At 47.5% G+C, this 24,179-nt stretch overlaps 1 protein-coding gene across 3 annotated transcripts in view; it reads right to left on the bottom strand.

Moving 5' to 3' along the window:
• LSP1 (lymphocyte specific protein 1) overlaps window positions 1–24,179 on the bottom strand; it is a 91,385-nt gene that overhangs the window by 14,000 nt on the left and 53,206 nt on the right. For all 3 annotated transcript variants that reach the window (XM_032770585.2, XM_032770603.2, XM_032770594.2), the window contains 7 exons: window positions 13,982–14,207; window positions 12,729–12,857; window positions 8,589–8,632; window positions 8,196–8,277; window positions 7,583–7,723; window positions 4,799–4,879; window positions 3,735–3,849 (listed from right to left, as the gene is read on the bottom strand). In XM_032770585.2, coding sequence (XP_032626476.1) covers window positions 3,760–3,849; window positions 4,799–4,879; window positions 7,583–7,723; window positions 8,196–8,277; window positions 8,589–8,632; window positions 12,729–12,857; window positions 13,982–14,207 — 793 coding nt within the window. In that variant the 3' untranslated portion in view covers window positions 3,735–3,759. The remainder of the gene's footprint in view (window positions 1–3,734; window positions 3,850–4,798; window positions 4,880–7,582; window positions 7,724–8,195; window positions 8,278–8,588; window positions 8,633–12,728; window positions 12,858–13,981; window positions 14,208–24,179) is intronic.

The raw sequence follows: 24,179 nt of genomic DNA, 5'->3' as shown, positions 1-24,179 counted from the left end.
AAGATAACAGTCTTAAGCAGCCTAATTTTCTAGCAAAGTCAACTCCAAATTGTTGCCAGGAAGCCTGTTTCAGGTGAAGTCAAATTAAACTCAAATATAAATGGTTCAGGTCACTGATTTTTAAATCTGAAGATCATGTTTATAAAACATACTGGTTTTGAATTTCCAGGGTGGGAAAATACATTGAGAAAGTCTCATTTTAACTCTGCATGACAAGGTTTCTAAATGCTGCTCCAGTTTTGTTTTTTTTTTTTTTAAGTTTGTTTCTGCATAGTTGCTTTGGGACATCATCAGCTATTTGCAGTCTCCTGTAATGGTGGTCAAGAGTTCAGTCCTTCAACCAGATGCCCTTGATTGGCAGCCCTTTTGTCCGCTAGCATACAGTAGCCTCTTTCTAATGCCAGAACAAGTTTGCCTAAAACACAGAATATCTATTTGTTGCCCAGTAAGAGTAACTTCACAGCAGCATAGTTGGCACACACAAAGGACACCAATTACCATTCATGGGATCTGCATTATTACCGTCAAGCAGAGCAACTAACATTTATTACAGCTGGGAAGTTAGACCAATTTGGCAAGATAACTCAGCAGTTATTGAAACTTCAACCCACATTCTGTCCCATAGCGACAGTGACCCAGGGAACAAGACAGGTTTCCCACAGATGAGATGGAAGGTGCTTGCTTGGTTTGGCAATTTAGAAAGGTGTACCACTGCTTGTTTTTTGCTGTGCCCCCCCTACCTCACTGCATTTGCAACGAAGCCCAGTCTGCTGCATAGGCAAAAACACTTGCGGGGAGCTCAGTTTCCAGGTTGGAAAGTAGGCTAAAGCAGGCCACATTGCATTGCTTAGCCCTACAACACAGAGAATGTCAGAGCAGGAAGCAGATACATTCAGTAAAGGAGGGCTTGTTTCTGGAACCATGGACACCGAAAAGAAGAGATCATGGATTTCCAGAGGGAAGAGGAGACCTTTGGAACTGGCTATATTAGCAATCACTCCTACTACAGGCTGTCTCCTAAGAGGTATCTGTTCAATGTATTAAGGCCTCTATTGATCAAGGTAGCGGACATTGTGGATAGTTCTCTGAAAATATCCACTCAATGTGCAGCAGCAGTCAAAAAAAAAAAAAGCAAACAGTACGTTAGGAACCATTAAGAAAGAGAATAAGACAGAAAATACCATATTGCCTCAATATACATCCATGATATGCCCACGTCTTGAATACTGCATGCAAATATGGTCATCCTATCTCAAAAAAGATATATTGGAATTGGAAAAGGTTCAGAAAAGGGCAACAAAAATTATTAGGGGTATGGAATGATGGCCATATGAGGAGAGATTTATAAGCTGAAAAGTCCCAGTCTTATTAGAGACTACTAAGGGAGGATAAGACAGAGGTCTATAAAAATCATGACCGGTGTGGAGAAAGTAAATAAGGAAGTGTTATTTACTTCTCAGAACACACGAACTGGAGGTCACCAAATGAAATTAATGGCAGCAGGTTTAAAACAAACAAAAGGAAATATTTTTTCCACACAACAGAGTCAATCTGTGGAACTCCTTGCCAGAAAATGTTCTGAAGGCCAAGACTATAACAGCGTTCAAAAGAAGAACTAGATAAGTTTAGGGAGAATAGGTCAATCAATAAACTATTAGCCAGGATGGACAGGGATGGTCTCCCTAGCCTCTGTTTGCCAGAAGCTGGGAATGGGCAACATGGGATGGATCACTTGATGATTACCTGTCCTGCTCGTTCCCCCTGGGGCACCTGGCATTGGCCACTGTTGGAAGACAGTATACTGGGCTAGACCTTTGGTCTGACCCAGTATGGCTGTTCTTATGACATGTTATGGAGAGAGAAAGGGGAAGGCAATAAGGAAACCTCTTCAATGTGTGGTTGAAGTTACTAAGATATGTGGTGGCAGCCAATTCAGTAACTGTACAGGCCACACTTGGAGACCACCTCTTGTTTCATGAGCCTGCCAAGAGGAAGCAACTCAAAAGTGGAGGGTGCGGGGAAGAATGCTCAACTCCTGCCCTGTGGCACTTTATAGCGAGCCTTCCAGTTGCTTAACAAGTGGCATCATGGGGCTCCCCAGGCCTCCTTGAGCAGAAAACCAGAGTGTGAAAGGGGACTGTGTGATGAGGAAGGGGGAAAGAAGTGCCAAAACAAGATAGGTAGGGAGAGGAGAGACACTCAAGACATGAAACAGTCACAGAAGCAAGCGAAAACAGAGGTGAAGCCCAGCACCCAAAGCCATTTCAACCTTTTTGTCTTTAAGTACCAACATGTGGAGCCAGAGAAAGACTTTGAACTGCAGCACTGTGGGGCAACTGTGCCAAGCCCTCACCATTTAGAGTATTGGCTATGGCTGTCCTAGGGGAGGTCTAGTCATTGCCTGTTTGCCTTTCAATGAGGGACTGAGTGATTCAGAGACAGGAGTCTCAATCTCCTAGACAGGCTCAAACTAATGAAGTGGTTTGTTTCCCTGGATGGGGAGGAAAACCCGTTAATGTGAGCTGCAGGAACTCAGATAATGGGGTTTAACCGCACCTAGGAGAGCCACGCTCAGCAAAGCCGGGCTTGGCACATGAGAGGAGAGTACAGCAAGGGGAATCTATGTGGATTTAGAGGACAAGGTATATGATGAAAGCAGAGAGTCGAAGCAGGTTTTAGAAACAAGGAACAGAGAGGTGGGTATGGGCACAAAGTGGCCTGCAGGCCTCCATGTCTGGATACACAATCCTATGGGATGGGAATGCGTGTGGTTATTAGGGAGGGATGAAAGGAAGAGGTCCTTTTGTAAAGACTGAACTCTACATAAAGCTTGGAAAGTCAATAAAGATTTCATGAGAAGTCAAATGCTGTTTTTTCCTACACAGAGCGTCAGACACTCAGGGTGCTTTGCCATTATCACACCACTCGAAGCGAGCTCCTCTTTGCCCTTGAGTCTTCTACTAATGGCCACTTAAGATAGCATAGGGATATCTATTAATACAAGCACCATGGTCCTGAGAGGGTGGGGAACAGTCTCTGGGTTTCAAGTGGGCACAGATAACATCTACACTCTTCCCCTCCATGCTTAATGTGACTAGACCATTCCTTCTGCACCACTTGTCTATCTAGATACAGTGCACGTTTTCGCAAGATCACTCCCCCACCCCACCCACAAGCATAGGCCTGATCCAAATGCCACTGAAGTCAATAGGAATCCTTTCACTGATCTCAGTGGTCACTGGATCAGGTCCCATAAACACAATGGACACAGAAGAGTTGGTCAGCTTCCATGACACTCTGGAATGAACTCCAACTACCCCCCGCACCTTCAGTTCTTACTCTTTACAGCATAAGAGATCAGATTAAGTTATGTCTAGTTCAACCAAGGCACTTTTACTATAAGTGGGGCTGAGATCAGTAGCTTCGATAAATAGTCTGATCTGCAAGGTAAGTTTTCTAGCTGCAGCTAACATGGGCACCCTACTCTGCACAGCTGCTAGAAAGAATTTCTTCGTGCATGCCCCTCTTCTACCCTGAAGAGGATTGTTTGCCAAGAAGTAGGAACCCACCCTTTGTCCATACAGTACCTTCCAACACATCCAAGTCTGGCTGGCAATGTAGAATGTATAGGCTGAAGTAACAGGTTTTACACTTATTGTGCTGAATCATCCTAGCTGTCCTGCCAGAGAAGTACCAAGTGGTTCTCTTACAGTCAGAGATTGTGTCTAACCTACCTGGTTGATTGGTACTCCTCACATGCTATTGCTCTGTTGCATCATCTATCAACACCTTCTTGTACTGGCCATGTCCAGTCGCTACAAACTTGTACTTCTTGCCAGAAGTGGTGGTCTGAATGGGAGAAGAGAAGTGAGGATTAGGGCCTTTCCTCTGGTGTCCATCTCCCAGCCTGTATCTCAACCAACGCAAATAAGTTTCTTAATATTTAAGAAACTTAAAAAAAAAAAAAAAGGGGAGTCAAACTGAAGTCTGAAAAGCAGGTGAGGTTATCCAACTTCAATATTTTAATGTGGCCCAGATTCCCACATGGGGTGAGAGTTTGTTCCTACTATCTCTTTGCCTAGATAAATACATACAATAAAATAGTAATGGTGAAGGATAATTATTGGAACTGCCAGATAATACAACAATTTATTAAAAAATTCATCATAAGATCGATGGCAAGATGCAGCTCAGTCAAACCTCTCCAGTAACCCCATGCCAAAAGGAGAGGCAGCGTCAGAGTTGAAGTTCTATGGAGCCTGGGCTATTCTCAATCTTGGGTAAGTACCTTTTAATCCACTATACCCATGCATCCTTAGAGGCCTCCACATTTTTCAGAACTAGCAGACAGCCCAGAAACAGAACCCCAGGTATCTAAGCCACTCTGCACTTCCAGAGAATTAGGCTATTATATAAAATTTAAAAAAACCTATTAATTAGGCCAACCTGCAGAGTTTCAGTTCAAATGCAAATGATATCCGAGTCTGGTGGGGGAGGGGGAGAGAACCTTGGGCTTTGGTCCCAGCCCTTTGTTAAATTAGTGGGGATGTTTCTTACAACAGATATGTTTAGAAATGGAAAGCATGCCTTCCTGTCACTGCCATGGAGGATACCTCCTTTGGCCTAGCCTACGCCTATGCTTCTGTTAGTAAACAACCTCAGTCTATGCTCCAACATACAGGCATCCTTCTCCTTTCTCTCCCCCTCTGACCTAAGAGAGAATTCTCTTGAACAAACTCAGCCCCAATACCAGAAAGCAAGTGCTATAACAAGAGACACCGAGGAAGAAGCTACTTACCTTGATGTTGCCTTCATTTTTGGGGGTACCCTTCTGTTCCCACATGCTTCGCTTATTCACAATATCTCCAGCCACAATATCCTGGGGACATAAGAATCAGTCTCATCACCCTTCCACCAACACAGCTGAAAGCTGCCTTTGTTCATTTCACACCGACTGAAGCCATCTGCCTAATAACTATATTTGGCCATGTGATTGGGTAGAGTCACACTGGGCAGGAACATGGCTGCATACCAGGGTGCTTGAGACTCTCCTTTTCTTAACCATTCTCCAACATTTGGTATTTTAACAGAACGCTGGATCTAAGGCCCAAGATGTAGGTTTTGTAGGAGAAAGGGTTTACAATATTAAGTACTAATAGGAAAGTTTCTTTCCTAGGAAACCTTAAGTGAAACAGTTTTCAAAGAGACATTTTTGCCTTGAGGCCTTTGCAACTTAGATGTTGCATTGTTGTGTCAGCACTTGAACCAGAAAATACAATTCACTAGAAATGGAGAGTAGATTCTTTCCATTGCTTAAATTTACAACTTGCCTGTACTTGGATTAGACCCCACTGAGCCATCAATATGCAGCAACTGGGGTGGCTCCTACTGCAGACAAGGAAACAACTGTTTCCAGCAGTTCAGTTTAATTCCATTTCAAGCCGGGATCAACAAAACCAGTTTCCTTGGTATTTGCATTATTGTGGCTGGGGCTAATACAGGTACAGACAAAGCTTTAGTGAACTGTAGGCAGTAGGGACAGAACATCTGAAAGTTTTAACAACATGGATGTCAGTAGAAGAGGGGAAGAATGTGGTTTTAATCTGACATTGCTACTCCTGATACTATTGTCCTTTTAAGTCCCTGCTCCACAGTGATATGCACCTGAATCATTTGAGTAAACCCAGCCAACCATGTAGCAGGGCAAGTTTTCTTGCTGAAGTTCATGCTGTTAGACACAGAGGCAGCCCTCTGACATTAAACAAAGCATAGGCACTGACTCTGTGGGTGCTCTGGGGCTGGAACACCGATGGGGAAAAGTTAGTGGGTGCTCTGCAGCCACTGGTAGCTAAGTTCCCCTCCTCCCCCGCCTCCCACCCTGAGCATGCCATGTCCCTGCTCCTCTGCCTACGTCCCAGCACCGTCAAACAGCTGTTTGGCAGCATAGCAAGCTCTGGGAGGGAGGGGGAGGAGCGGGAATGCGGCATGGTCAGGGGAGGAGGCGGGGCTGGGGCAGGGATTTGGGGAAAGAGTCGGAATAGAGGCAGAGACTTTGGCTGGAATGTGGGTGGGGCAGGAGCAGGACCTCATGGAAGGGGTGGAGTCAGGGTGGGCTGGGGGGCAAAGTAGGGGGTCGAGCCAGGGCCGGCTTTAGGAAGCGCGGGGCCCAATTCAAACATTTTCGGCGGGGCCCTGGCAGGGATGACTAAAAACAAAACAAAACAAAAACAAAAAACAAAAACAAACACCTTTCATTTCTTTCATGTATTATTTGCTTCCCATAACTATATAAATAATACAATTATACATTATGTACATTGCATCATATATGCTATTGATTGCTTATTAATGACCATCATTTCACATGTGTGGGTCCCTGGCACTCGCTGTGGGTGTGCACATGTGTGGGTCCCAGCTGCTCCCTGCCCCCCTCATTGAAACAGATGTGCAGGGTTACTGCCCTGGGAACTGCAGGCCAGCAGTGGACATGGGGCTGGTTGCAGGCAGGGCAGGGGCTGACTGGAGGTAGGGTCTAGCTGCAGACAGGGCAAGGGGTACAGGGCTGGCTGGAGACAGGGGGATGTGGGGTGGGCTGGCTTCAGGCAGGGCTGCAGGCGGATGCAGCAAGGGTTGGGAGGGCTGGAGACAGAAGAGTGCGGAACTGGCTGGCTTCAGGCAGGGAAGTGCAGCGGGGTTGGCTGGAGACAGGGCAGGGGGTTTGGGGCTGGGTGTGGGCTGGGTGTGCAGGGCTGGTGCGGGCAGGGCTGTGGGCACAGGGTGCAGAGCTGGCTGCAGGTGGGGGGGGGGCAGGGCTGGTGCGGGCAGGGCAGAGGGTGCAGCAGAGGCAGCTGGAGCCCCAGCCCTTTAAATAGCCCCCAAGCCTCCCATTATCCCAGGGCTCTGGGGGTTATTTAAAGGGCCCAGAGCTCCCCTGCTTCTACCCCACCCTGGACCTTTTAAATAGCTGCGGGAGCCCTGGAGAATACATGGGGGGCTGTGGGGCTCCGGCAGCTATTTAAAGGACAGGGTGGCAGAGACAAGTTGGAGCCCTGGCCTTTAAATAGTCCCCAGAGCCCCCTACCACTATCCCAGAGCTTTGGGAGCTATTTAAAGGGCCCAGAGCTCCAGCCGGGAGAGCGATGCTCCGGGGCTTGCCGTGCTCCGGCTGGGGCTCCGACCGGGGCTGTGGGGCAGCAGGGCAGCTCTGCCGCGGCTCCGGCCGGGGCTGTGGGGCAGCGTGTCACTCTCCGGTGCGGGGCTCCAGCCGCGCTCTGGCCAGAGCTCCAGTGGGGAGAGCAGGGCTGTGAGGCAGCCACGCTCCCGGCCGCGCTTTGGTCAGGGGAGCCGGCCATGAAAGACCCTGGAGCAGACCTCAGCCAGTAGTAAGGAAAAAAAAAATTTAAAAAGAGGCCTAAGGCGCGGGGCCCTCTTAGGCGCAGGGCCCGATTCCAGGGAATCGGCCTAAAGCCGGCCCTGGGTCGAGCACCCACTGGCAGGAGCAGAAGTTGGCGCCTATGAAACAAAGCTGTACCCCTTCTCCTGCAGTAGGGTTGGCTGGGCATATAAAGCTCAGCAGTCTTACCTTACAGGATGGTGACTTAACAGAGGATTGAGCTGCAACCTCTCCAGTCTCCCAGAGGCTTTTTGTGCTGGCTACAACCATGCTTGTGGTGGCAAGTTCAAGGGAAGATTGTCGGACGAGTTTCTGAACCTTCTCAGATGTCTGGAAACAAAGCAAATCAAAGTGATAGTGTTCCAAGCACTTGCAGATTTTTGTGACTAGATTCTTGGAGGAAGGAGGTTGTAAATAATTATTCCAATAGATATATTAACTACAGAGTCAAGGGACAGAAACAAAACAAGAACATGGAGGCTAAGTAGAAGAACATTATGCCGATTCACGACAGAGGTGCAGGGAGGAGACAGCCCTCATCTGGTGTAGTAAGATAGGAGAAAATGGCTTGTTCACATCTCCAGCACTCCTGCTCAAAAGACACACGATTCCTTATCCTGATGAATTAAAGAGCATGGAGGGATTTAGGAATATTAGATTCAATCCCTTCTAGTATTATTGTAGCTAGCTGCTAGGGCAGAGTCTACAAGGACCAAAGGAGGTGAAGACTATTCAGAATAGAATAGAGCCTATATGGGGCTCGGGGTTGAGAGCATGCCACCTATACGATCAAGAGCATCACCTCAATGGCATGAGTGTACTGCTCCAGTCTGTCATCAATCTTGGAAACAGGAAGTGGTGGCTGAGTCTTCTTCACGCTGTTGCTGGAGAAAGAAGGAAGGAAGAATTAAGTCTTATTGCCTTAAGCTCATCAGAGTGAAGTCTACCCAAGCCTCTTTGGGAAGAAGCCACTAGTTTCACCCCCATCCCACGTCACAAATTCTGGTTCTGAAAGATGTCCAAGTGACCCACTAAGCAATAGGACATTGTTCCCCCTCAAGCCACCAGCAGAGCCCTCCAGCATGATCACTTGGAATTGTGTCTTTGGTTCAGGTGCGGGTCTGTGTTACAATAATACCCAAGTCAAAGCCCAGTGGAGAATTACCAACAGGTCAATCAGTGGAAGGAGAATTACCTTTTCTTAATGGAGCGGTTCAGGGATTCAGTTCGATCTGTGATCTAAATGGGAAGATATGAGAAAGAAGAGACATCAGTTTTCCCAGCTGCCCTGAGTCCCTCATCTTAATTGGCCATAACTCAAATCAGTGAGTTCTCCCCACCCCTAACTGAGAAATTTGGGTCATTTCAAAAGTACCTTGTTTCCTCCCAGCTCCCTACCTGTACCCTGGAATGACAGAACCATCAGTCAGACCCCTTGGGTGTCCCTATAACTCCCCACTTTGCAGTCAATAGGTGGCATCTTCAGCTGCAACAGCAATGATGGTAGATGCAGCAGACCTGATGATGCTGGACCAACAAGTTCTGAAGGTGGCTTCAAAGTGGAGGACCTATCAGGAAAGTGAGCTTCCAGAGCATCAGAGGATGAACTGCAGTGAAGAGTCAAACATCTGTATTTTAAAAAGCTTCCCCCCATGTTTCCAACCCAGTGATTCCCCACCCCCATCGTGAAGGAAGAGTCACATATTGGGCAGAGTGCAGGAGGAAAAGCTGCAGGACACCTGTACCTAGTCCATTCCCCACTGCAGCCACAGCCTGATCCTGTTCTCCGAGGGTCACTAATTCATCTGGCCACAGGAGTAGCTATCGTGCATGTAGGCTGCCAGTGTAAGCAGCAACTTGACCAGCAAGCTTCTCTCCTCCCATCCCATCATATTGCAGCACATGGGTGAACCTGGGGCCAAGCTGCAGGGCCTCTCCACTGTAAGACTCAGGCTACGTCTTTTCTACCCGCTGTTTCTGCGGGTAGCAATCGATTGCTCGGGGATCGATATATCGTGTCTAGATGAGATGCGATATCTCGATCCCCGAACACACTTGTATCGATTCCGGAACTCCACCAAGCCGAGCGGAGTTGCGGAATCGACAGGGGGAGCCGCGGACATCGATCCCGTGCCGTGAGGACGGTAAGTAATTCGATCTTAGATACTTCGACTTCAGCTACATTATTCACATAGCAGAAGTTGCATATCTAAGATCGATTTTCCCCTGTAGTGTAGACCAGCCCTCACATAGGCTCTTGGTGATGAGTAGAATGGAAAGGGCAGGTTTCGATAAAGGTAAAGACAAGAGGGGAAAAAAAACAAAAAAAACAAACAAAAAAAACAAAAAAAAAAAAACAAACACAAAGCAGGAAAAAGTGGAAGATGGAAGAAAATGGTATCTGTGAGGGTACATAGTTTACACTGGCCATTCCACTGCAAGGAGGCTCCAAGACAGAGGAGTGATTTAACCATCAGAGCCTTCTGCACTGCACAGGGAGCAGGAGCCTTCAAGCCAGCATGTAGTATATTCCTTACTACCAGGGAATCCTACAAAACCAAGAATCGGAAGCCCCGTGACAGTGATTCACCCTGCACACACATCCGCGTGCAGTAGGAGAACTGTGCACTCATTAGCAGAGGGAGACAAGTAGTAAAAGCTGCAAAGCAGAAGGGTTTTAATACACCTTCAGAGGTCACTGAGCAATAAAGCATCTGACAAGACAAACTTGTCTTCTTGGTGACTGTCCAAATTGCTATATGGACATACGCAAGATAGATTAGAAAAGGCTGTTTAAAGTAATAGAGCTTGAGGGCATCTGCAAACAGGGATGCATTAGGATGATTGTTCTGCTGGTTTATAGCATACTTGTTTGGGAGTTTTCTCTGAAACATGCACCTCTCGCTGAGCAGTACATATGTCCATTTTCTGCTCTGGAAAATTATTCCTTTATCAGCAGGGCTCAGCCTGTCAGAGCGGCAACATTTGAGAGGCTGGGGAGTGTTTGTGGTTTGAGCTCATGACTGTGAATCCAGAGATCTGGGCTCTAAGCCTCTGTCACTCTGCCCCTCGTGCAGTCATTGGCTCCTGTGCCAAGTGCGTGCTGCACACGACCATTCCAACCGGGCAGTACCTTACACTGGTGTGAAAGGGACAGGACGGAGAATCAGCCCTCTGGGTTCTGTTCCCAGCTCAAGCAGTAAGTTAACTGGCATCTTGGGCAAGTTGCAGATCACCATCTGTGTCTGGGCTTCTGAAGAGTAGGGATAGCGCATCAGAGCCCGCATCTGTTGGGTATTTACAGTAAGTTTTGTAATCTTTGGAGGAGAGGCACTATACAGGAACAAGGGATTGCTCTCTTGTTCCTTTCCCCCACCAAGACTCCAGCACTAACACTGCTCCCATGTCCACAGAGAGCTATCACAAGTACAAACCGGAGAAGTTGTTTCATTTCTGCAGGACACTCTGTTCACAGCCTTTCTTCACTGCTCACTTACCTGAACCCTACTCCCCAGCCCAGACCTTCACATTCATGAATTTGCAGAACTCCTCTATTCGTTTAGAGGACAGAAGGGAACATTATAAATATCTAGCTGACCTCCTGGCTCCAGCCATAAATAAGGTCTGGGGCAAGACTTCAGGTGCCTAGCTTCCCTTCTTCTGTGGCTGGCTACTTCATGCCTTGAGAACCCCTTCATTCCTCCATTGCTCTCATTTTTTAAATCCCCCTTTCCTGGCCACAGAGGCCTTTGCAGTCTCAGACTGCTACTTGTTATGCTAAGACCTCACCCTCTCACCCAGGACCTCTGGATTTAAGAGACAACTTCAACTGACTGAGCTAAAGGAGTGAGTTTCCCCATCTCACGCCAATAGTCAGCACTGTGGTTAAAAATGAAAGAGCATTTATGTCCTAATCCTATTTGTCTCCCCACAGGCTCGTGCTTTTCCAAACCAGTCATGTTATGGAATGATTCCATTCTTGGTTTCTTATGGATAATCCAGGCTTTTAAATATATATAGTTAAACAAAATTCCTTCAACTGCTTGTGCATAAGAACGCCTTTCTGCTTTGCAAAGATTGTGAGCACCTCTCTCCCCTGAATGAATGCGTGTACAGCCTGCTCGGTGGGGAAGCTTCCCCACCAACACCATAAAGGCCCCTTCAGAGGCAGTGGATATTTAACCCCTTCCCTGCTGCGTACGGGATTGTTCATAGCAACAGTTCTATAGGAAAGTATAAGGATTTGGGGGTTGCTCTGCAAGAGAGCGTCTGTCCCTAGTACCAAAAGGTAGGGTGCGATTTTTCAGAAGCACGAGCCCAATTCTATTCTCACTGAAGTCAATGGTAAAGCTCCAGAGCTAGATTTCTTTTTTGCTCACACACCACCCATTCCCCTCTCAGTGCAGTGAGGGTTTTTACTTCCTGGCTTGATAGTCACGCACACATTCCCATCATGCATCACAATGCAAACAGACTGGGGCCAGAATCCAGGTAGTTCTATTGCTCCCCAGACGTTTGATTTTTATTGTTAATATTTCCTGTAATGTAACAAAGCTCTGCTGCCCATCTGAGCAGCTCCTCCAACAGTTACAGACGAAACACTCTCTTTGCTACATGTTTCTTGTCACACCTTTTGAAAGTGACATGACTCTCCCTGGGCAGGCAACATTCAGTCACAGGGTTTAAGAGCCACTAGAGGAGCACAATGCTAACAGGTGCATAAGAGGCGACCTGAATGCTCAGCCATCACCCTAAAGACTAATTAAATCTGCATGCACTAGACTCCCTCATGCTCCATCCTAATCCGTGGCCAACAAGATCAACTCTGACAGGAGAAAGAAAGAGCCATTTTCCCCATATACCTACCATATATGGATACACAGGGCTGCATATCCACAGATTATCAGTTTGATTAAATTTGTGAAGGTAGAAGATGGCCAGGGTTACTACTGCTTTGTATTATAAAAGTTTTTAGAGGCCCCAGTTGAGACCAGGGCACCACTGTGCCAGATGTTGTACATCCCCATAGGGAGAGGCAATCCCTGCTCTCAAGAGCTGACTGTGTAAGTAGACAAGACAAACAGATGGAGAAAGTACTACGCACATTTTACAAGTGAAGCATAGAGAGCAAATGACTTCCCCAAGGTCATGCTGGAAGTCTGTGGTAGAGCTGGCAAGTGAATCCAGATCTCCTGAGGTCTTAAGTATTAGACCATCTTTCCTCCCCACTACATAGCCACACCAGTCTCAGAGCAGGCTGCCAGGTCGCCTCACGCTAAGGTTTAGGCCAGCTCTAAGTGCACTTGCGATTCAGAGCACTCTTAGCAGCACGTACTGTTGTGGAACTCGTTGGGGACTGGCCATCACATTGTTCATCCTCTTCCCCTTCCACGCTGGAGGTGCTCGGTGCTTTCTGGCGTTTTTCTGGTGTCTCCTCCTCCTCATTCCTTCTCCTCTTTTTCTCCTGCATGCAAAGAATGAGCAGATCAGGAGCAAAGCTAATTAAATGCCTGCTGTAACAAGCGTCAGACCCTCCCCTACAAGTGAAGCTTTGGGCAAAGATACTCTGACCTTTCTTTCACATGTGAAAAATTCATTCTCCCAGTTGTCATTTAAAAAAGACATTTTTTACAGATGCAAGGTCACAAAGTGAACTGATGAGGCATTCTGCATGAGTTTTCACAGACATTTTCACCAATTTTGCCCAGCCCCAATCAGAAAGGATTATATATGCCCACTCTCAGGCAGAGGACAGGGAAAGTAACTGCATTTATTCTGAGGAGCTACAAAGCCATAACACCCCCTAATAAGAGGGATATCATGACATATGCAGTCACAGTCCATCTTGAACATTTATTACTACTAAAAGCGACACAGACAGGCTTCCATACATCTTGGAGTTCCATCTTTGTCTCCTTTGTTTACCAGGGCCACACCATGCCTTGAACTATATACAGCACAGACACCCCTAGTGGATGGAAGGCAACAATGCTGGACCCCAATTTCAGATCTATTAGAAGATCAGGCCAAGGCTTCTCAGAGCAAGGGACAAAAAAAAGGAGGGGGCGGGGAAGGGGTTCTGAACACACAGATTCAGAATTTCCTTAAGAGTCCTGTATCTGTGGCTTTGTTAGTTTCTCCACTCTTACACTCTCCATACTGAATGATAAGGGGCAGAACAGATACCACAGCAGAGAACTTAGAATTACAGGCCTTGTGGTGCTACTTGTCAGAGGAGCACTAAGTTCTCTATTGGGTGCAGTGACTGATTTTTGGGAGGGGAGGAGAGGAGAGAAGAAAGGAGCCAGTAAACATGAAAGTGGTCTCTCCACACTTAAGCTACCTGTAACTGGGGGTGCTTGCATAGCTGCAGCTATACCAAAGCAAACTACTGGGGCAGATGTGCTGCAGCATCCTAAGGCAGGGTGTGCACTAGTGTGACCCTTGTAAGCTACTGGGATAGCTATGTATCACAAGTACAAGCCCTGTTTTAGACATTACTGCAACCCTACCCACATGATGGATGGGTCCCCCATGAAGTCACAGCCATACTAAGAGAGATCATAGATCCAATATTTCTGCCCTGACCTCCTGCCCAGCTTTCTCCTCCTCCTCCTCTTCTTGCTTCTGCTCTTGAATGCATTCTTCCTCAAAGAGTTGCTGAGGCTCCTCCGTCTCCAGCGGCTCCTGCCTCATCTCCTCATTCTCCCCGGGAATCTCCTCCGGGGCCTCCTGATTCAGCTGGACCTGCTCCAGCTTGACTTCAGCTTCCCTCAGACCACTGTCCTCTTCCTCATGGGAGTGTCTTGGAGACCTAGAGGTGGGGAGGGAAAGAAGCCTTTGAAAAGGGAAATGGGTGTTTCAAACCTACAGAAAATCTGGTGTCCTGTACCTTTAAAACACCAGCTTTATTAGTAATGGCCCAACATACAACTGGAGTTCTAAAAATACTGTGCAAATACAGATATACTATTTAGGACAAGTAGGTTTTGGTTTAATGAGAAGCTAGTGCATGGCAGAACTGACCAATAAAACAGTAAGAAGAATTACAAACATTTTGGGAAGTTTATACTAAGACATGGATGAAATCATTCAAAAACAGAAGGCAAATCAGGTCCACTTTTTATCATTGTTTGCATTATGGTGGCACATAAAAGCCCCAGCTTAAGACAGATGCCCCACTGAACTAGGTGCTGTACACACAGAGCATGACATAGCTCTTCAGGGCAGCGACTTACAGCCTAAACAGACTGAGGGCGGGAGGGGAAAAAACACAGAAGCAGAGAGATTTGCCCAGGGTCAATGGCAGAGCTGGGAATAGGAGCCAGGTCTCCTGACTCCCAGCCCAGTGTTCTGTCCACTGGTTTACATTCATTCCAGCAGCAGGAGCTGGACCTAAAGCCTATTTAAGTCAATAGGATCCTTTCCATTAATTTCAGTGGGCTTTGGATCAGGCCCTAGGCTGTTTATCACATCGATTTGGCTCCATGTACTGTACTTGATTACATGAGGCAACTTCCCTTCTGAACAACTTCTGCAGTGCAATCCAGCTTCTCCACAGCTAACTCGGTGCTAGATACCAGATGCCAGCTAGATACAGACAGGAGAGCACTTTCATAACCTCATGCCTCCAATTTCTCAACCTTCACGTCGAACGCGGAGTCCCATCTGAAACGGGCCTGTGGCTAAGGCACAGCATGAGAGGAGGACAGTACAGTAATGGCGGAGGAAAACTAGTAAGAACTAAGTAGTAAATGTCACTTCTCCTTGCTACAGAGTTCCTGCTCCAGTCTCAACTGCAAAGACAACAAGAAATAATGCCTCCACATTTCTAGTTCCAGATGTATGGAGCAGGAGGAGAGCCCTACCCTCCTCTCACTGAGCTCCAGAGCTGGACTTCCTCATCCAGGTAGGCTGTAACCAAGATCCCTTCTAATTTTGAGGCCATTTGGGCTAATTTGTGTGGTCTGAGGTTGGGCAAGACTAGCTTGAGCTCAAGGGGATTTCTCCCCCTTGTTCTTTTGTTCCCCAGCCACCTTCTGGGAGAATTTGATTTCTAACCACAGGACAGTCTGCATTATTCATTAGGATACAAGAACCATTTACACACACACACACACACACACACTCCTGCCAGCCTGCCTGTCCATACGGCTCCTTTTTTCTTTTCGATACCATTTTTCTACCTGCTTTTTCCCTGACCAGTAAAAACTAATGGAACCACTGGAATTCAGCCAAAGGAGAATGGAAACCCAGCAACGATACAGCCAAACATTCAAATCTACATTGTCAAAAGTAGGCCAAGAAAAAGAGGAAAAAGGAGGAAAATTGTGCAACTTTTTTCAAGATGCAAAGATTCCAAACAGCTCTAGATCCAAGCTAGGTACACATCCCCTCTGCCCATCTCTAAAAGGTAGCCCCAGCCCAGGGTAGCCACTGCAATATTTCTTTGAAGCATTTAGAAAGCGGCTCATGGCTTGATTTTCCAGAGGCACTAAAATGGCTGACACTGTAAGCCATTTTCCAGGTCACAGCAAGGTCTCCATATCTAAACTAGACACAGCTGGAGTCCATTTGGCTCACTTGTGGGTCAATACTGATCAAGTAGGTATTAGAATTATAATAAAGTGTTTAGACAACTGAATGCATGCGAGTTGCTGCATGCATTAATCTTACTCTCAATAGCAGGGTTCCATACTGTAATGTAATATTGGAACAGTTGTATTGTGAGCCTCTGATACTGTATGAATTGCTGTACAGTACTGGAGAGTGACATTAGCATGAAGAGCTGCTCTTCTACAGAAACGGTTATGACCCCATCGAAAGAGGCTGCCCATCAATACCAGAGAGGCTACGGGTGGCTCTTACCGACAATTGAGGAATTGTCAACAAGAGGACAAAAGACTTATTGTTGTTCTGCTCTCCTCCCAGTGAAGATCAGTCATGCAAGTGGACTCCTCCTATCAACTGAGTTTGCAGCTCAAAGCATGTAGCAAGAAGGGGATAAAAACCCCAAGCAAAAAAGGAACTACTAGGTATCTCTAAGCTGCTGCAACTCTGGGGAGGCAAGGGCAGGTCTACACTACAGAACCAGTATAACTAAGTTGCTCAGGGCCATGAAATATCCACACCCCTGAGCAGAGCCGGTGCAAGGATGTTTCATGCCCTAGGCAAAATTTCCACCTTGCGCCCCTCCTCCCTCCCCCCTGTGCCTCCGCCCTGAGGCACCCCTCCTCGCAGCAGCTCCCCCTCACACCCCAGCTCACCCCTGCCCCACCTCCTCCCCGAGCACGCCGTGGCTGCTTCACTTCTCCCACCTCCCAGGCTTGCGGTGCCTAAGCTGATTGGCACCGCAAGCCTGGGAGGCGGAGAAGTGAAGCAGCCGCAGCATGCTCAGGGAGGAGGCAGAGCAGGCGTGAGCTGGGGCAGGGAGTTCCCCTGCGTGCTACACCCCCCCCCCCTTACTTGCTGCAGGCAGCCCTCCTCGCACTCCCCTGCTCCCGCTCCCTCCGCCTAAAAGTCAGCAGTGACTGGGGCCGCTGAAGATCTGGCCGCTGCTGTCACTGCCGAAGAAAATGGTGCCCCCCAAATCCTAGCGCCCTAGGTGACCACCTAGGTCATCTAAATGGTTGCACTAGCCCTGCCCCGAGAGACATCCTTACATCAACCTAACACCCCCACCCCAGCATGGACAGCACTATGTCAACGAGAGAGCCATCAGCGTAGGAGCATCTTTACTTAAAATGCTGTACTGGCACAGCTGTGCCACTGTAGCACTTAAGTGTAGACCTGCCTGAGGTGTTTCTAGGCAGAAGCAAAAGGTCCTGGGTTAGCCCTAAAGGACAAACAAACAAACTGATCTTGCTGATTATAGAAGATTTCAAAAGCTAATATAGGCAAAGACTAACATTGGTGTGTGTGTGTTTGCTTGCTTGCAAAGAACGCATTTCCTTTTCTTGTTTAACAAATCTTCATTTAGTTTGCCATAGAACTGACTACAAGCATTGTCAAGCACAATTGACCTGGGGTAAGTGACTGACCCTTTGGGACTAGGAGTAACCAGGATATTGCTGTGATTCTTGGTCTTAGCCTTCTATCACAGAGATAGACTTACCCAGGTGGCAAGACAGACTGGAATACCCAAGGGGACTAGGGTGACCAGATGTCCCAATTTTATAGGAACAGTGCAGATTTTTGGGTCTTTCTTATACAGGCTCCTATTACTCCCCCCCCCCCCACATCGATTTTTCACACTTGCTGTCTGGTCACCCTAAAGGGCACTGTCTGCGACTCTGTTTAATTCGGTTAATGTGCCCGAGGAGTTTGCACTTGCTGAAATTGGTTGGTGAAATCTAAGGTTAGAACTCATGATCACTTTGGGGTTTGTGCACTGGTTTGGGGTTTTTTTTGTTTTGTTTTGTTTAAAAAACAGTCTGCCCCAAGGTTGGTACTCGCACTCCTGTGAGCATTAGAGTGACCACAGATACCATTCAAGTCAATGAGCTTGACAGGTGCTCGCCACCACTTCAAGCCAGGCCACTGTCTATTGAGTGATTTATGGATTCATTTTACAGTTCTGCTGCTGCTAAGCCAGTCTATAGTCTTCAGTGCTTTCACACTGTCACCAAGGCAGTGTCCCCTTGCACCAAGGCAGCCACCACCAGCAACGCAGCTCAACTGCTCATTGGAATTAAGTAGATTTTGGCTTAGAAGAGAGCCAGGAACGCTATGGTCCTCACTAAAGCTCTTTGCTGTACTGCTACTGAACAAAGTTGTGTTTATGTAGCCATGCCTCACGACTGGTAATCTGCAGGCAATGAAGCAGGGAGCTCTGGCTCTAAAAGCATAAGCACTTCTGTTGCCTGAGTGGAAGGAAGAGGTCATTAGCTTGAAGGCAGTATAGGACTTAAACCCATATACCTGACCTAACCACTAGAGGAGAACAGAGAGCAACGTTGTGTTGGCAGGGGCTCCACAGAACTAACATACAACAAACTCTGGTGAGGGGGCGTGGGCCAGCCAGGCACTGATCACAACACAAGACAGTGAACAAAAGCACACCGCCCTCCTCAGTTAGATACTAGCACATGCAACTGGTATCCAGGCAGGCTGCAGATGCTGCCAGGCCAACAATCAGATGCATCAAGTCCACAGCCTGGTTGCCTTCTTAACCCCAGGCATTGTCCCCTCACCTGAATCCACAGTAGCTATCACCAGCCATCTCTGCAGAGCAAAAGATGGAGTGACCAAGTGTAGGTTAGGTAACGGACAGCGTGTTGAGCAAGAGGTAGTAGCGGGTGAAAGGGGAAGTTGAGGAAGGATTTAGGCTCTGTTCGGAAGTGCCAGTTCTGCCAGACGCACTGAGAGGAATGAAAGGGATAATGGTTCAACCAGACTTGCCCTGCACCTTCTCTTCTGGTGAAGTCTGCGGAACTGCAAGATAAAGTGACATGCTGCTGACATTGCAGCTGCCCAGCTTTGCCCAAGGTGTTCTTCCCAACAGTTGTTCACGTGAAAGGACTAGCAGCCTGGTCCAGAATCACTGCCCGTTGTCACCTTATTCCTAGCCCAGAGGAGTAGGACATGGTGAGGTTTTTCAGGCAAGTAACTTACTTGGTGAAAGATACAGTTTTAGTCAACCCAGGGAAAAAAAGGTCATTTCAGGACAGCAAACTCAACAGGTGTCTGCACATACCCAGGCTCTCAATCTTTCCTTCATTGTGCCCAGGAGAGAGCATGAGTACCACTCTCCAACCTGGTAATTAAGGTAGGAGATGTGGATTCAAACCCCTCCTCTGAATCAGGGAGAGAGAAGATCTGAATGACTACATCTCCTACCTCCCAGCTCAGTGCTTTAATCACCAGGCTAGACTCCTCTTCACTCTTTGTCACCATGACTATTTAGATATTTATATAAAGTGGAACAGCTTCAACAGGAGTTCTGAAAGCAACCCACCCATAACAGCCTACAGACTGGCAGTTTGGAGACACAGCAGGTGCGGGGAGGAGAGGAAAGAAGAAAGGTCTGAGCTCAAGTCCCTGCTCCAGAGCAGGAATTCCAGCTCAGGGATTCTCCTCACCATGTCCTACTCCTCTGGCTGTAGTTAATCCACACCCCTGAGGGGCAGTAGCTAGGTTGACAGAACAATTCTTCCATCAAGCCAGCACAGTCACCCTGGGTTGGTTCAGCATATCATGTCTCTCCAGGAGTGTGGGTTTTTCACTGCCACTGTAAGTTTCCCCGTGCAGAACAGCCCAATGTCTCGTATATCCTGTTTGCCCTAACCAATGGGCTGGGCAAAGAGGTGGAGTGCAGACACACACACACACTTACTTTGGTGGCCCGTAATGAACTTTTATAATTTGCTGACAAATTCCAAACAATTTTGGAACCAAACAACATTTCCCCTGGTTTTTCAGTTTGGCGGCCACACCAGAAAAGTCAATTAACAACTCAGGTCTACTTTGGAACTTCTCTAGCAGGTTGAAGGGAGATGACAATCCTTCTTTGCACGTCTCATTCCCATAACATACCAAAGCGGCACACCAGGTTTCAGGGGAGAAGGCTACAGGGTGCTGTAAACAGCTGAGACCCAGCCAATCCATCCCCAGAACTGCTGGGATTCCAGAGGGGTGGGAAATTGTTCATATAGCAGCTTCCACCAGCACCTACTCTCTTCCACCAAAAATGGAGTGGATTTAAGTGCCCAGACTTGATCTCTTCACAGCAATGCTGAGAGGGTCAATTCACTGGCATTTGTAAAGTGCTCAGATTTAAAAACACGTTCACCATTATGTTTGTATTCCCATAGCATCTAGGAGTTCTAGTTATGAACCACTTCCTACTGTGCAAAACCCAGAACAAGAGATGATCCCTGCCCCACAGATCTTATGCTCTAAGTAAGGTTTACAGCACAGCCTTAAAACCACAGGCTTCTGCAGTGCCACGATCTGTAAAGTAAACCCCCACCCAATGGAAGTGCACTGACGTGTCCTGTAGTAGCACAGTCATGACAGGATGTGGCATGTTCAGAACTAGTCTCTTTGAAACATATTTCACTCTCATGCACTGGGTTAAGTTCAGGCAAGTACAAGCAGAAATCATCTTCTAGACTGCAGTGTTCACATCACATGTAGCATCTCAGCTGGCAGGTCTCCACAGAAAAGCCAAGGATTAGTCAGGCAGAGACAAAACTATGCTCCAGCTCTTCCCAGGTCAAGGCTGAGGGGGAAGCAGACACTGCCACCCTTCATGCCATGCTGTTCCTACTATGAGACTAAAAGCCTTTGATCTCTGGGTCTGCTAAACCATCACCATTCACCAGCATTACATTGGCTCAAGTTTTGAGAAAGACAGTGAGGTCAGCCACTGACCAGGCAGAAAGCAACCCAAATGCTCCTGTCTCTGTATAGAGACCAACCTCTAAGAGAATATTAGATAAAGCTACAATATATTTTATTGGACCAATATCTGTCGGAGGAAGGTACAAGCTTTGAAGTGACAGAGCTCTTCTTCAGGGGAGGAGGCAGAGTGTCTCAGCTAAGTATAAGTTGGGACATGATAGCATCACTGCTTGCCTCAAACACACACGAGATAATGCACAAAACTCAGAAATCCACCCAAAACACATTGCCAAACTCATCCATTTCACCCTCACCCACAACAACTTCAATTTAAACACACACTTTGCCCAATCCACTGGAACAGCCATGGGTGCCAGGATGGCTTGCCAATATGCTAACATCTTCATGGGCCACCTCAAGGAAGAATTTCTGGACAAATGCACTGAAAGACCAATAATATACCTGAGATACATCAATATTTTCCATCCTCCAGAAAGATCTAAACTCCCTCAGATTTCCACCACAATCTCTCTAGAAGACTCCCATACCAGCATCAACTTCCTGGACACCATCACGGTGGAGGACTCCCTAGCTGGTGTTGAAGTAGGACAGCCAGCTCCTACACTACCCTTCCTGCAGACTTCCCCCAGCGCGCACGCGTGCACACACACACAGACACACACACACACAGAGTTATCTACAGCCAGGCACTCAAATACCACAGAATTTTCTCCAAAGAGAAAGTCTGAGACATATAACATTAAACACACTTAAAACCACCTTCACTAAACAAAATACACAAGGCAGGTGAGGCACTTTCCCACTTTGTCTCTCTAATGTCTTGAAACTAGGATGACCAGATAGAAAGTATGAAAAATTAGGGTGATGATGGAGGGTAATAGATGCCTATACAAGAAAAAGCACCAAATATGAGGACTGTCCCCACAAAATCAGGACATCTGGTCACCCTACTTGGAACCAACATGGATACAACAACACTTCGTTCACTAAACAAGGACACTCTGCCAGAGATTGCATCATGGAAAGGGCCACCCTAATACCCCAGGAGAACTTTCTTGAAGACAGGAAAGAGAAACCTCTGATGGCACACCCATAGTTGTCACCTACCACCCCACACCAAAACCATATGGGGTCACAAGCCTGGGAGGCGGGAGAATCGAAGCAGCCACGGCATGCTCGGGGAGGAGGCGCAGCAGGGGTGAGCTGGCACAGGGATTTCCCCTGCATGCCGCCTCCCCCCCACCCTTACTTGCTGCAGGCGGCCCTCCCCACGCCTCCCTGCCCCATCTCCCTCCGCCTAAATGCCGGCAGTGACCGAGGCGGCCGAAGATCCAGCCACCACGGTCACCGCAGAAGAAAATGCCACCCCCAAATCCTAGCACCCTAGGCGACCACCTAGGTCACCTAATAGGTTGCACTGGCCCTGTCTGTCCTCACTTGTATTTAGGTCAGACACACTACTTCCTTCCCCAGGCCTGATGGAAAGCTCCGCGAAGGTATAAGCTTTTGAACTACAATAAAAACAGAAGTTGGTCCAGTAAGAGATATTACCTCACTTACCTTATCTCTAATATCCTGTGACTAACACAGCTACACCACCACCAAGATATTAAACAATCTCACTAAAATTATTTGAGAGCACTGACAGCAGAGGTCAAAGTCACCCCCTATGCTGGCATAGAGCCAGGGGAGGGGCAGCTTGCATCCCTTGATCCTGAGAGTGCTGGCTTAACCCTCCCCACCCATCACACACACATTACAGCAACTCCAAGGGATACCTTAACTTGCATCCCTGATGCAGTAGGTCACTAGATACTATGGCACTGCAGAGTAGTCAGGGCATATTACACCCCAGACGCAGCATCTATCAGTGCCTCTTGAAGAGCACTCTGTGCAAGGGGCACAAAGTCAGTATAATGTGGTTACATTAGCACCCTTGAATCCCACCACATCATACACACAGGTGACCAGCATGATTCAACCCAGATTCTACAGCACTGGCCTCTTCCCCTTGAGCTAAAGGAGTACACGTTCGCAGGTAGCACTGGTAGCACACTTAACAAGCATGCTCAGTTGCAGGTGGTGGTGTTTTTTCAAAACCCTGTTAGAATTAGGTCACACTCCTAAGCTTGAAACTGTATCAACATACGCGTGTCTGAAAAGTCCATTTCCACAAGGAAAAGTGTCTTGTCAGCGTTATACTTCAGGTGAGCAGAACCCTTTAACTAATACCCCAAGTCTCAACATTAAGGTGAGAAAAACAGCACCTCAATAATCACACCTTTGGTGCAGTGCTGCGTGCTCCAAAAGTGTCCTGTGCCCGTGTGCACAGATCATTGGGTAAAACCCGAGCTAAACTTTTTGGGAGCTAGATTATTTCATTGGTTCCACAGTCAGCAATGTTGAAGAGTAAATCCTCTTAGTACATTAACAATGACCAAGAAGGGTGGCACCAGGCTCAGAGTATTTCATAGAACCACACTCAATGGCAGGAAAGCGTATAGCCCAGACCCACCCAGAGCAGGCTGTGGGTGAGTGCTAATGGCCACTGAGTGAAAACCAGACTTGTCAGAAGCCAGCAGTTCTGCAATGTGATTTTATTTTAAGCTTAAATTCTGTGGAGAGAGGGAGGTGGGCAGGGGAGAGACAGAGAGAGGTCTTCTCCACTTCATATTTATTAAAACACCTTGAAATGGCAGCTATGGGCCCTGCAAGAAGTGGGCTGAAAGGTTCTCTAGTTTCATGGTGGCCTCTACTGAAACAGCAGCAAATGCTGACTCTGCTGCCCTCCTACAACAGTCACCACCTCCCACCCAACTTTCAGCAGTAGGGAAAGATACATGTCACTCTACAGCAGCAGACCTGTCCTCCCTACTGACACCCCTAGGCAGACCCAGGTTTAACATGTTAGCTGAAATAGCAAATAGCCACCCATCTAAGTCTGTGGTTGTTCTCATAGCAGCCTCTCTATACTGCAATTAAACACCTGGAACTGGCCTGTGTGGCTGACTCAGGCTCATGGGGCTATACATCTGCAGTGTAGACATCCAGACTTGGGCTATAAAAAAAAGATTCTGGGATCCCATGGTGAAGAGGGTGCCAGAGCCCAGGCTCCAGCCCTAGTCCAGATCTTTACACTGCAGTTGTATAGCCCTGCAGCCCAAACCCAAGGCAGCTGACACAGGCCTGCCACAGGTGTTTAACTGCAGCACAGACATGCCCTGAACATTTTACCACTTCTAGTAACTACCTGTTCTGGATAGAGCAAGCCCAACCAATAAAGCCTACCCCTAAAGCACAGACCTGTTTCAGAATTAAAGCCCTACACATCTGACATATGGAATATATAACCAACATACAGAGTGCTGGAATACAAAAGACAACTAATTTGACACCACCACTAATGTCTTACAACAAACCC

This window comes from Chelonoidis abingdonii, chromosome 4, assembly GCF_003597395.2.
Source record: "Chelonoidis abingdonii isolate Lonesome George chromosome 4, CheloAbing_2.0, whole genome shotgun sequence".
NCBI classification, from domain to species: domain Eukaryota; kingdom Metazoa; phylum Chordata; order Testudines; family Testudinidae; genus Chelonoidis; species Chelonoidis abingdonii.
Note: the sequence above shows the minus strand (reverse complement) of the source record. Positions and strands in the feature narration are given on the sequence as shown.